This window comes from Mobula birostris, chromosome 4, assembly GCF_030028105.1.
Source record: "Mobula birostris isolate sMobBir1 chromosome 4, sMobBir1.hap1, whole genome shotgun sequence".
Classification (NCBI taxonomy): domain Eukaryota; kingdom Metazoa; phylum Chordata; class Chondrichthyes; order Myliobatiformes; family Myliobatidae; genus Mobula; species Mobula birostris.
The window spans coordinates 140,321,988-140,336,720 of NC_092373.1; the positions used below are offsets into that span (position 1 = coordinate 140,321,988).

Genomic DNA, 14,733 nt, shown 5'->3' on the forward strand with positions numbered 1-14,733 from the left:
CAAACCAAGGCATCAAAATAACAGAGGCAAAGAGGCTGCACTGCACTCTGTGCTCAGATCCCACCACAGCAAGCAGAATTACACTACAGAGTAAGTGTAACTGTGACCACAGGTAAATTCTTTCACAAAATTCAATAATTCATCTAAACATTGGGATAAACATTCTGTTAGGGGTAATTCAGAAATTGTATCTAAAATGCACTCAAAGTTTGTATTTGTTGAGTTGCAGTTCACATTTCTGAGAAATTATTTCCTTAATGACTTATGTGAATGGGATAGCTCTTGGGAACTATCTGATATTCTTTTTATTTATAAAGTACTAGTTACTAGTTGTTTAAAAAATATATTACTCTGCCCATTCATAATAAAACTTAAAGTCATACATAAAACCAATAAGAAATAATTAAACTTTGTCTACTAATGTCTGTGCCCATAAGAAAATGAATGTAATGTAAGGAGCCTCATAATTCAATGATTTGGCAGTATCTGTCACTTTGACCCTGGAGGCATCTCCATATGACAGGTGGTACCTGAGCCAAGGGTTTGAATCTTAAACCAACAAAAATAGCAGTACGAATCAAAAGTGTGGATATTTTTGGGTGTGAATTATGCTGAAAGTTCCCTGATACTTTAGTCAATTCCATAATATTACTGGCAGAAGTAAATGGAAACTTGACCCTTCTGTGTTGGCTATTACCTCACTTAGTATTTTTCTCCATTCTGCAGTTAGGGCCTTTCCGTAGAAAGCAATAAAATGAATGTTAATGACCATGTTTACAAAATTTTGTAACTCTGCCATATTTTATGTTCTATCTCCCATTATCCTAAATTGTATTGCTGACAGAAAAAAAAATCCTTAACTGTCCAATACACCACATGTCTGTTTTTATTGTTGAGTTCTTAAATGTTGCATTTTTTAAAAAAATCCAATCCTTTTTTCCTTTTAAAATTGAGAACTGTGTATACTCAGCTGACAGATGGCAGTTGATCTAATCTGCCACTCACACTCATCCCATACTTTAACCCACGGTCAATGTTAATCCTTTAACCCACAGTCGATGTTAATCCTTTAATTTGGACAAGTGCCAGTGACCTCACTGTCTCCATTCACAGCCACCTTGCAAATGGATTGGCTGTGAGTGATGACAAGGCCTTCAGATGTCACATCCAGAAGTTGTGCCCGCAGAACCATCCTAGACAATTCATTACTGTCAAAGTCTTGTTTCAGTAATTTTACTTGCCTCTGTTAAAACAGAGATTTTAAAACAACAGAAAATTTAGAAAAAGCTATTGTTATGCTTTTAACGAAGAGAAGTAAATCATAAAGCAAAGTAGCTCAACTTACCTTTTTAATTGAGGTCAGGAACCTTATTCAGAATGTGGTCACAAGTGATGCAGCAGCTAAGACTAATAAGATGTTGAGGGCTTAAATTTGATGCATAACAGGCTCCTTGGTTCAGTATGTACACAGAAACTCTGACTAGTCATCATCATGACTGGCTCTGACTAAAATTCTTGGATTCTGATATACGCTGCCTGTTTTTTCTGTGTTTGCTCAAGGTTGTTTCAAGGTTACAAAGTAGTCAGCCCCACCTTTTATGAGCACGTTGTGGGTTAATCACAAGGATAATCAGTTGCAAATTTTGGACCAGTTGAGTGCATTTCTGCAAAGACCACAGAAAATATGTTTGACAACATTGAAAAATAGGATTAGAAGCAATGGATTAACATGCACCTCTCAGTTCTGCCACCTGAGTTGTGTCTAACCCCACAAGGTGAAATAAAATATCTCAAACTTAAATAGAACACTTCAGTAGTAAAGAGGAATGGGACGTTCCTTTATATATTCCCGTGCGCTCAAGATGAAGCTGCCACTTGAATGAATGAATTACTTACCAGTTTGAGAAGCTGTGAAATAAAACACCAATTTGCAAGTAGCACAGCTGTGTTTATTTCTTCTGCTCCAAATACTTTCTCTTCTTTTTTCACTTTCTGTTTGATTGTTGCAAGGATTTCACCATTCTTTTCTATTGGTTTCAATATTAAAGTGAGATAACGAAAGCTATTGAGTACACCAAGAAATAAGAAATTACATCCGAGAAAGATAAATAACACATTGAGCTTACAATGAGATGATTAAATGATAATTAACATTACAAGAAGAACTATCACCCACAAAGCCTTCAGATTCTGTTAAAAACAGCAAGTGTCCAGTTATAGCTTGAGTTTCAAGTACCCCAACTGAATCATGCTTGTTGTACTGTTTTGAACATAATTCTTTCCAACCACTGTCAGGAATGTAAATGTCCAGCATTATTCTTTGCCTTCACTGTGCCATTTTATGATATATTGTATAACATAACCAAGCCACTGATAACATCTTACAACATAATTGAATTTACAATGTCTAAATCTGATACATAAATCTTCAGAACATCCCATATAACATAAACAAAAAGTGAAGGGGCCGCATAAGAAAATAAATTACATCAGTGGCTGTATATTCATAGGCATACAAATGCAAATGGACATACTGTATATGTAATTTAAATGTATAAAAGGAAATTTCCACCATGGTACTATTCATTATAAATTCTTTAACAAAGTGGTTGTCAAAGGTAGATTTGAACATACTTACGAAGGAAACAATGTTAAAAAAGGTGCAAACATTCACAAATTGATTGAACTTCAATGATGAATTTTAAATTGAATATTGAATGCTTTGAAATGTAAGATAATGCACATTAGAATAATTGACTGATGAAGTAATAAGAGATTAATTCCAATAAACATTGACCTGATGCATACATTTAAAATTAATCTGAATCAATTTTATAAGACAATGGTATGGGTGTGGGGTGGGAAAAAGAAAAGATTGTAAGAATAAGTGAGCTGGATGACAAGCTGAACTAAACAGTCTTATTTCATCTTGACTTGCTTACCTCAGATATGATGAAATCTCAATTTAACTGAAAATGTTTGATGCCCATCCTCTCCCACCCTATCCAAAAGAGAATGAACAAATTAATTTTAAGCATAATATTTATATTGTATAAACCTTATTTATATGAATTTCAATTTATTTTACCACTGGATTTATCTTTGTAGAATTGAAAGTATACTCGTGACTTTGAGAGAAATTGCAAAAAGAGAAACTTGAAGAGACAAATACATAAGAAGTTAATGAAAGTTAATGAAACTTCACAGCTAAGTTCGTTGAAACTGAGTAACTAACAAACAGTACCTCAAGATTACATTACCACAGCTCCTCTTAGTTTAAAAAAAACACTGAAATGTTTCAGTGCTAAAGAACTAAAAGAACTTTGGGATGTAAACACTATTACAGTGATAAAATGTATTTTATTTGATATGCAGGTTTGTGTGAACTAACACAATTTGTCAACACATAGAATGAAATGGGAAATCTATTGTAATAACTGCATGGGCAGCTTGTGCACTTTTCAGTGGTACATGGCTGACAGAAATCAGTTTAGGCTTGAGATTTGTTTATAACATAAAACTGTCATGTTAATAGTTTTCATTGTTTAGACAATTCTTTAAATTCTGAACAAGCACAACAAATGGTCTCAATCTTTGGCTAGATGACATTAATTAAATTTTCAGCACACATGATGTGATTTATTAGATTAGGATACATTGATTAGTTTGAGTCAAATTATCCTTTTTATAGAGTGTATCTGAAATCTACAACGTGTGGGATAAGTTTTATTTTCAAACAATGAGGCATTTAAAAATTTTCTATAACTATTTCCCAATCAGCAATGGTATAGCGTTAATAAAGTTTCCACACACAATCACGTCCTCACTAATTAAAATACAAAGTTGACCAAGATTTATGTCAAAACACTATTCGTAGTTAACAGTAGTCTAGCTGAAATAACAAAACCTACAGTTTCCTGAGGTAGTACATATTTTGCAGAAAGAATTAATAAAAATAATTTCTTTTTTTTTGTATTTTCAAAAAACAATCAAACACATCCCACTCAGTTTCTCATCAGACAGCACTCTCATCCTAGGAATCAATCCAGTAAATCTAGGTTACACCTGCTAAACAAGTTTATCCTTTCAAAGGTAAACAGTCTAAAGTAATATTGTCATCCAAAGCCCTGTATAATTTCAACATAACTTGGCAAAAAGATTAATTTACCATTTGCCTTCAAAGGTGCTTCCTATATTTGTGAGTCATGTTCATTATTTTAAGCAAAATTAATAATTTCACAATGCCCCATGTACATTCCGTCTCTCACCTTCTCACCATCCTCTGAGATTGTCTGCATACATTTTTCAGTCTCTTTCTCCTCTTGGATTTCTTTCCTTTCTAACTTTGTGAAATCAAACTCATGGCACTGGTATTGCTTTGCATATGTTTCCCAACTCTGAATGTGTTTAATTATTGATATATAGTTATTGGTAATGACTAACTAGACAGGAGATTGATTAGGTGTAGAGTTGGTCGTCACTAGTGTAACAATTACAGACTGCAGTAAATGAGCACTCTGTTTGTTTCATTGGGGGCTATTCTTGAGTCTATTTTGGATGATTGATGGATTTCTACTCCCTATTGCTTCACATCTTAAGTGCACAATTGAGTGGACATTTCATGAGAATTTATTGCAGTTTTGCAAGCATTGCTACTCCAGAAAAGCTGCATTAGGAAATGGTTAAGAATACTGTCATGTTAAATGAAACTGAACTCCATTGTATTTCTCTTGTCTAGGTGGCATCTCTTACAGTTGACTCATGTTCTGAAGATCAGGAAGCTGGTTATTGCACAGCTACCAGTTTAACATCAGCAAGTGATTGGTAAGAATATCACTTTTAATCTATTTGGGGGATATAGGATTAGGATATACAATATATGATTCAGGTCTGTTTGGTCTGGTAGGTTGGTTGGAAGCTTGGCATTGGGATAAGGTTGAAGATATCGAGGTCCTATCTGAACAGAAGAGCCTTATTTAAATAAATACTTGGAGAGCTCCTAGATTCAGTCAACTCCTAGGTTATATAAAGGTTCCCTTCCTAAGAAATGTTGAGGATTAACATGAATATGATAAAACGAACATACAGTATCTTTATCATCTGACCCTGAATAGTTGCAATGGTACAGAATCAGAATATCCCACGTTCAGTGGCTAGTTTTAATGACCTTATAACACTAATGGATGGTAGATTGTTTGATAAAGTATTTTTACAATCATCAGTATCAGAAATTTGCCTTGTCAGTTTCCAAAGTAAATTTATTAAATGGCCTTCCACTGTGAATCGACAGCTGCATTCTTAAAGGTAATGTGTCTTTGATAACTGCAGGGAGGGTGCATTGTAAACACTTATTTTGAAAACTGGTTGCCTTTTGAATTAACCAATTGCTGTCCCTGTTGAATAACTCCTGAAGCTCTTTGCAATTCTGTAACTAATTTCCATTTTGAAAGAAATCTTTAAAAATTTATGGGAATTTTTGCATGAAGTCTGACATACTTAATTCAATTCTTCTGTAACCCTGGGAGCTAGTATAGAACATAGAGGCTGAATCTTGCAGCCAGAATCCTGTGAGAACAGGTCTGCCAGGGGATAGAAGAGCAGACCTTGCATTGTATGCTGCAATTGTTACGCAAAATGACAAAATTTCAGGTTTACAATTCAGAAATGATAGTAGTGTTCATGAGTGCTGGGAATTCTCCAAAAGTGAACAAAGACCAGTTCTGGAGAGGCCCAGAGATCTCTAGGAGTGTCAGAGGAGAAAACTCTTTCTCCAGTCAATAAGGATTTAAACTACATTAATAGCACCCAGCACCCAGGGCATGCCCTTTTCTCACTGTTACCATCAGGTAGAAGGTACAGAAGCCTGAAGGCACACACTCAGCAATTCAGGAACAGCTTCTTCCCCTCTGCCTTCTGATTTCTAAATGGACATTGAAGCTTTGGACACTACCTCACAATTTTTTAACGTGCAGTATTTCTGTTTTTGCACGTTTTTTTTATCTATTCACTGTATGTAATTGATTTACTTGTTTATTTATTATTTTTTCTCTCTGCTAGATTATGTATTGCATTGAACTGCTGCTGCTAAATTAACAAATTTCACGTCACATGCCGGTGATAATAAACCTAATTCTGATTCTGATAATAACAACATTGAGCCATCACTGTGAATCTTCCACTCTTTTAGTAGAAGCTTTATCCAAGCCAGAATCTATTTTATTAGTGTTACGTTGGCTGAGAGCATGGTAGCTTTCATATGGGACTAATTTTTTTTCAGATTTTAGTTCCTTGCCCAACACATAAGACTATAATTAATTTTAAGCATTTAAAATTGTGTGCATTTATGCCATTGCAATTAAAATGTATGATGTAACAAACAGAATGACTAAAACAAAACTAATAGCAGTTTGCACATTGTGCTTTGGAGAATAAAGCTGAGCAAGCCACAAGATTTTATTTTTGCTTTTTAATAAATTTAAGGATTAACTTTGCCAGGATTCCAGGATATTTCTTCAAGAAAAGAAATGCTGGAAATACTACAAGGGTAATCATTCACTTTCCCACAATAGGCAGACTGTCAAATCATCTGGAAAACTCCAAGTACATTTTTTCTTGCTGTTAATTACAGTGTGGGTTCCTAGGTTTGCATTCATTTTTGTTCAACAAGATCCTAGTTCTCTTTCTGTGACAGCTATTAAGAGTTTTAAATCAATGTTTAGCCATTTCAGATTTATTCTCAGTACACTCCCAGCATTAAAATGCCTCCAATTTATTCCAAGTGGGCAGTTAGTTCAATCTGATGAATGTGGGAAATAGAAAATGATACAGCTGTAGTGTGAAACTCATTGTTACATCCAGATATTCTGATCTCTGTGTGTATTGATATTTGCTGCAAGACAATAAAATTAAGATTCCCACACATCACAGCATCTTTTGCCTTAATTTCAGCATGCTAAATATTGGTTAGTGAGATAATATACAGAGATGCCTTTCAATCAGCAGCGTAATTACTTCTGGATTTATTTCCCCAAAATAGTTTGATGTACGCAGAATCAGATTATCATCCTTATCAATCTTTGTTTGGACTTTGTGGCTGCCATCTCAAATTAAGCAAATGGCTCCCAAAGTATGTGTTTGCCATTTTAAAAGCTGTGTTTTGTAAAGTCACAATGGACATTAGCTTCAATTTATATAAAGCCTTTAATGTAGTGAAACAAAGTATTTTGTAGGATTGTATTCAACTAGCATAAGACGAGAAGATGATATCAGTATAGGTGGTCAGAGAGAAGTTTCAATGAATTTCTTAAAATGAGGAAAGATCACATTTTCAGGTTGGGACCTAAAGAGTTTAATGTTTGGAAAGTTGAAGGTAAGGAACCACTAGTGGGACAAAGGGAGGCCACATGGTTGGAAAGATGAAGGACTATAAGAGTTAAAAGAGGAAAGATTTGTATCCATTCGGATTGCCTAAAAGCAGTTTGAACTGATTGTTATTGTATTGTAGGAAGCAGTGTAGTCTATTTGCATTTAGCAACAGAATAGACACCAAATAATCTGTATTTTTAAATGTATCTTTATGTATGACACTAAAATGGTCTCTCTGCTGGAATATTTCTGATCAAAACATAGCAATATACCTCCCTCCCCTTTCTAGATCTTTCTGTCTCTGTCTCTGGAGACAGCTTATCCACTGGTGTCTACTATAAGCCTACTGACTCTCACAGCTATCTGGACTATTCCTCTTCTCACCCTATCTCTTGCAAAAATGCCATCCCCTTCTCGCAATTCCTCCGTCTCCGCCGCATCTGCTCTCAGGATGAGGCTTTTCATTCTAGGATGAGGGAGATGTCTTCCTTTTTTCAAGAAAGGGGCTTCCCTTCCTCCACTATCAACTCTGCTCTTAAACGCATCTCCCCCATTTCACGTACATCTGCTCTCACTCCATCCTCCCACCACCCCACTAGGAATAGGGTTCCCCTGGTCCTCACCTACCACCCCACCAGCCTCCGGGTCCAACATATTATTCTCCGTAACTTGCGCCACCTCCAACGGGATCCCACCACTAAGCACATCTTTCCCTCCCCGCCTCTCTCTGCGTTCCGCAGGGATCGCTCCCTACACAACTCCCTTGTCCATTCGTCCCCCCCATCCCTCCCCACTGATCTCCCTCCTGGCACTTATCCGTGTAAGCGGAACAAGTGCTATACATGCCCTTACACTTCCTCCCTTACCACCATTCAGGGCCCCAAACAGTCCTTCCAGGTGAGGCAACACTTCACCTGTGAGTCGACTGGGGTGATATACTGCATCCGGTGCTCCCGATGTGGCCTTTTATATATTGGCGAGACCCGACGCAGACTGGGAGACCGCTTTGCTGAACATCTACGCTCTGTCCGCCAGAGAAAGCAGGATCTCCCGGTGGCCACACATTTTAATTCCACATCCCATTCCCATTCTGACATGTCTGTCCACGGCCTCCTCTACTGTAAAGATGAAGCCACACTCAGGTTGGAGGAACAACACCTTATATTCCGTCTGGGTAGTCTCCAACCTGATGGCATGAACATCGACTTCTCTAACTTCCGCTAATACCCCACCTCCCCCTCGTACCCCATCTGTTACTCATTTTTATGCACACATTCTTTCTCTCACTCTCCTTTTTCTCCCTCTGTCCCTCTGAATATACCTCTTGCCCATCCTCTGGGTCCCCCCCCCCCTTGTCTTTCTTCCCGGACTTCCTGTCCCATGATCCTCTCGTATCCCCTTTTGCCTATCACCTGTCCAGCTCTTGGCTCTATCCCTCCCCCTCCTGTCTTCTCCTATCATTTTGGATCTCCCCCTCCCCCTCCAACTTTCAAGTCCCTTACTCACTCTTCCTTCAGTTAGTCCTGACTAAGGGTCTCGGCCTGAAACATGGACTGCACCTCTTCCTACAGATGCTGCTTGGCCTGCTGCATTCACCAGCAACTTTGATGTGTGTTGCTTGAATTTCCAGCATCTGCAGAATTCCTGTTGTTTGCACTATACGTGTGCCTTAGATTGTTATCAACTGTAATATCATTTGACAAAGATTATTGCTTCTTTCCAAACAATTTTGCTTCTCGCAAAAAGAATTACTACTCTATTTTCCTTTCAAATTTTCACTGAAAGGAACTAATTCTTCATGATATGTGGCTCCGTGAGTGTCCGCAATTCTTCAGAGCCTAAACCAAGCTCGAGTAATTTATCCTTGTATTTAACAGTAAAAACAAAATTCTAGAAACCTTCTAGAATCCTGCTAAACTACTTTAAAGAAGAATAACAAAGTTCCCTCCGGTGAAAATAATAATAAATTGTAGATGCTGAGTGTTTTCAACATTCCAGGAAACACTGGAAACACATAGCAATTCAGGCAGCATCTGTGGAAAGAAAAAACAAGAGTTACCTTATCAGGTTAATGATTCTTCATTAAAAAACCATTTCCAGCAATTGTTATTGTAAGAATACTGTAGCTGTAAATTTATTTTGTTGTCTTTTTGGGTGATTAGAGAACCTATTCCAACCACAATTAAAAATTACATTTTAATATACACATGTCTCTTCACCTGTCTTTCACAGCTGTAACTTCCCATGCAAGTTATTTGTATTTCGTGCCAGCTGGTGTCATTCATACTTGTCAGGTTTTTCAGTTTCAAATTTTGCCACTGAGGCAAAAATGCATCATTGAGGAATTGCTGGATTTCAGACAATTAATGTGCATTGTCAACCTGTAGTCAGCAGTAATTATAAAAAGAAGAACGAAGTTCCCTCCAGTGATAATAAAAATAAATTGTAGATGCTGAGTGTTTTCAACATTCCAGGAAACACTGGAAACACATAGCAATTCAGGCAGCATCTGTGGAAGGGGAAAGAATTCACTTTTCAGGTCCACAGTGCATTATCAGAACTGACAAAGAGAGTAAGCATATCAATGTAATGCTGCAGAGAAGGTAGGAGAAGGAGGCAAAATATTATCAGGGTCAGGGTTGCTATGTTGTAGAGGTCAGTCAATAACTCAATGGAAAATCTAAAAAAAACTATACAAAAATGATAAAGTGCGAACAGTTAGGGAGAATATAAACAGTGCAATGTAAAAGTGTTGAATTACAGGATATATCCACAGATCCAGCTGTGCTAATGGAGAGAGAAAATATGAGCTAATATCACTCAAATGGCCAGTTCTGTGATGAATGGGAAGGCAAGTTACATGAAGTTGTAAAATTCAGTATAAGTCCAGAAAACTGCAACATACCCAAAGAGAAGAAGAGCTGATGTTCCTCAAGCTTATTTCATTATAGCGGTGAGGTCAAAGTAGGCGTGGATGGAGAATTAGAGTAGCAGACACCAGGAATCTCTTGGCCACCCTGGTGGACTGAGTGCAGATACTTCATGAAGTCAACATCCAATTTTATGCTTTAATGTCTCAGTGACCATATTGTGAACTGAATGTAGTACACTAGATTAGAAGGTGCATCAATAACTATCCTGACATTAAAGAAATATGTTTGCTCTTAATCACCAGCAATAAATTACTGATATAAAGCCAATGAGTAATGGTTCTGTAATTCCAGAAGTTACTGAAAATAATGGCATTGGTGAGATTTGGCTTGTGCAAAGCAAACAGCACAATAATTTAAATCAAAGAGCATGATCTGCAGATTCTCCAGTCACAATTTTTTTTGAATGTACAAGTCATTTTGTGCACTGATAATGGGTACTTCATTACCACAGCTTCACTATTTATCACCAGGACTTGGGCCAATGTATTTGCTTAAAAATAGTTAAAAGGCAATTTTCTGAAAGACAAATTACCACTTTTCTCAGCGTTAAAAGAATATTGTATGCGTTGAGTTATTTTGAAATGTAACAGCTGTTCTCATGTAGGCAGAGTTACATCTGCTGGCAAATAATGTTCTGGATTTTACTTTTGTTTATTATTTCATTGAATATTTACAGCTCTGTTCAAATAACAGAAATCTATTTAATACATCATCTGCTCAGTACCATTTGGAATATCGAAGAAAATACTACTGTGGTTTATAGACTTCTAGTGGGGCCTGATTGTCTGCTCTTTGATAACCCTTAAGGAGAAAAACAGATTTTGTATTTACTTTTTATAGCATAATGGATAATAAGAACTCCCTAATAGCATGGTTTCTGAGTTTCAGTGGGAGCCTGGGACTGAAAAAAATAGTCACTTAATGATCAACCAGGAAATTGCAAGGGCTGCTCAGGATCTCATACTGTAATTTTATCAAAATCTCTACCCTCAGAGAAACAAATTAAATATTTGATTTCTACAAATTAATCCTTTTCTCCATGGCCGCACTAAATTCCAAGGGTATGGTGAACGATGAAAAGTTGTGTGAAATTTTCAAGCTATTACTAGTTTCTTTCTTGGAAACTGAGGAGTATTTCCACCACGTGTGCATTTAATAAATTGATTTAACCACACTCAGGAAAGGCCTACCCTTTTGTTGTGCATAGCAAAGGACAAATTGCATACCCGAAGGGTAGACAATATCTAGAACTTCACATTGGGTATAAAGAATTCTTAAAAGACTAATATGGCTTTATTTGAGTTACATAAGGTTTGTCCTTTGTTCTGACGCTTCCAAGTGTTAAAGATACAGGAACTTAGTCATAGAGTACGATAGAACAGAATCAGTTCCTTTGGCCTATCTGGAGCATCCTGAACTGTTATTCTACCTAGCCCCATTTATCTGCACCTGAGCCACATCCCTCCATCCCCTTCTCATATATGCATTAATCCAAATTTCTTTTAAATATTGAAACTGAACCCACATCCTCTGGCAGCTCGTCTTCACTTGCTTGGCGGTTGTTTTCCTTTAGTGGCAGAGACACTAGCAATAGAAGCTAATTGTTGTTATTGGAACAAGCTATAGCCTGAGCTAGGCTGACAGTATGTGAAAGACCCACAGAGCTGGGATTGAGTAGATTCTCAAATGTGTTGGAATAGTAGAGTTGGAATAAGCATTTGTATGACCAGGCATCTGCAAAGAAAAGTCCAGAAATCTTAAGGGAGAGTTGTTTTTCTAATTAGTTATAATCTGAGGCCCTATTAAATCTCTGATCTAACATAGGGCAGTAAATCTCACTCATTGACAGGCCAATTTTAGTAGGCTTGGGACATGTCAACAATTAACCCCAGTAAGTGGTTCAATTACAATCAGTTCTAGATTAGAGACTGTCCATGACTAACACACGAAGCATGTCAAATGCACAAGGGAGATACATAAACAGGTTCCAGTGGAAGTTGCAGAGTTGTTGAATAAGCAAAGTTATATCTGCTGACAAAGGACTGGATTTACATTTTATTATTTGACCAGAAATTGTTTTGATCTAGTGCCTTGTTAGGAAAAGAGGTATTCATCTGTGTAGTTCTGAAAAATAATTCATTGCATACCTAAGTTTCCAGTTCATATACTGCAGAATCTAGTGTAATAGAGCCAGAAAGTAATACAGCATGGAAACAGGCCTTTTGGCCAAACTCATCCCTGCCAACCATGGAGCTTACCAAGCTAGTGCCATTTGCCTACATTGATGCACATCCCTTAAAAACCCTTCTGTCCTTATATTTATCCAACTTTTGTTATTGTTGGATTATCAGTGATTATTTTAAAGTCCTTTGGAGAAATCATTGTAGGTTTTTAGCTGTGTACATGTAACTTGACTTTCCGTTTGTTTATTTGATACAATAGGACCTTGGAAGTGCAACCCAATAGATTAACAATAGGTGGAATCAGATCGATAGAACCAATTCTTCAAAGAAAAGTCCAAGTTATTACACATGATTTTGTTGGATGCGTGATGGAATTTGCTGTCAACGGTCGTCCACTTGAACCCAGTCAAGCTCTGGCAAGCCATGGGATTCTAGACAGGTCTGACTTCTGAGAATTATATTTTGTATGTATTCTGTTAAACTGGTTGCAGAATGTAAAATACCTGCTGTGTTCATGTTATGTTTTCTGTCTGCAGTTTTGTTGACAGTATTAATAGATTTATGGCCCATTAAGACAGAAGAGAGCAATACTGTGCTAGTAAGTTACGGTTTGCCCTATTAATGAGCATAATATTTTCACTTGGAATTTACAAAGTTTAAAACGTAGCTAGGTCATTGGAATTTTATTTTGATGAAGTCACTTGTACATGCATTTAAGGTTACAGATTTATGAGCTTTTCGATAGCCTTACTAAAATTGCTGCAATTAAAATATTAAAGATTAAATAGTTAATAAAAAAATGCAACAACCGTAAAACATTGGCAGAAGGGTTAGAATGCTTGGTGCGTACATGCAGATTCAGAAGAGACGAACTTCGTGAGAAATGTCTTCTCTGTTCCAACATTGGATTTCTCATGATAAATCACTAACTTCCTGCAGTTCCCAATAGCTGTAGTGGGGAATCTGCCTATTGAACTGTATGTGGTTAGATCTGATGCATTCATTTCAATGGGGAGGAATGGCTTTGAAAGAGAGAAGCACAGGGTAATTTACTTTGAATTAATTTAAATCTATTTAATTAAACCTAAGTATTTGCTTAACGTACTGTATGATTGATTTTTAAAAGTTTTCAGTGTTTGAAAATGCCAAAGGCATTCACAGATACTCATACATCATTTCAAAGTTTTAACAGACAATTAAGCCCAGGAGAGTGGCTTAACCAAATATCCAAGTATTTCCATTGGTAGGCTTTATTCAAACCCTGGCATGTGTTTCTATTTGCATTCAGAAGCAGGACACTGGCACAAAAAATAGAGTTGCTGTTTCGCGGTGCCAGAGAACCAGGTTGACCTGGGGCGTTCTTTGCATTATTTGTATATTCCCTTTGCATCACTTTGGTATTTTTGTATTCCCTCACATATCAAAGACATCTGGATTGGTAGATTAATTGGGCAGTATAAATTTGCTATTGGTATATAGTAGAATGGTAAAATAGAGGAGTTCATGAGAATGTGGGAGAAAGAGAGTAGAATTAAAGCAACACACACAAAATGCTGGTGGAACGCAGCAGGCCAGGCAAAGGGTCTCAGCCCGAAACATAGGCTGTATTTCTTCCTGCAGATGCTGCCTGGCCTGCTGCATTCCACCAGCATTTTGTGTGTATTGCTTGAATTTCCAGCATCTGCAGATTTCCTTGTGTATGCGAGACTGGGATTAATGCACGATTAGTGTTGGCACAGATTTAATGGGCTGAAGGACCTGTTGCCATGTCATGTCTCTCTATGACTACGATAGGGGGGTTCACAGCAACATCAGCTTTTCTGTTACCATCTACATTCAGGACATTGTCACTATAAGGTTCTCTCCACATAAGTGATACTGAACAGATAGGTGAATGGAAAGCATATGACATATACTGCTGCCAGGAAATTCTGGGCTTATCAGCCTTTGGCTTTGGCAACTGCATCGTTTTTTTTTTAAATGCTTTACCTTATTCACCTATTGAAGTGAGTGATCTAATCAGGTTGAGATCTTTACTCTCTAGAATATACTCTTTGTTAGCAAAACTAGTAGTACGACATTCAGTAAAAAGTAGTATCCGAAGTCCAGTTATGCTAACACAGGACTTTATTTATTTGAAAATCAGTACCAATGCCCTATTAATGTTTTTAAGCTAGTGCTAATTTGGGTTCCCTTTCTTAAGAGTTTTAGATCATTCAGTGAGGAAAGAGAGGAGTACATTAATGAGGCCA

At 37.0% G+C, this 14,733-nt stretch overlaps 1 protein-coding gene across 1 annotated transcript in view; it reads left to right on the plus strand.

Annotated features, from left to right (window-relative positions):
* The window catches only part of fat4 (FAT atypical cadherin 4), a 391,785-nt gene that overhangs the window by 355,376 nt on the left and 21,676 nt on the right, over positions 1–14,733 (plus strand). Inside the window, exons 13-14 of the mRNA XM_072256139.1 lie at positions 4,739–4,824; positions 12,741–12,920. Of these exons, the coding sequence (XP_072112240.1) occupies positions 4,739–4,824; positions 12,741–12,920 (266 nt within the window). The remainder of the gene's footprint in view (positions 1–4,738; positions 4,825–12,740; positions 12,921–14,733) is intronic.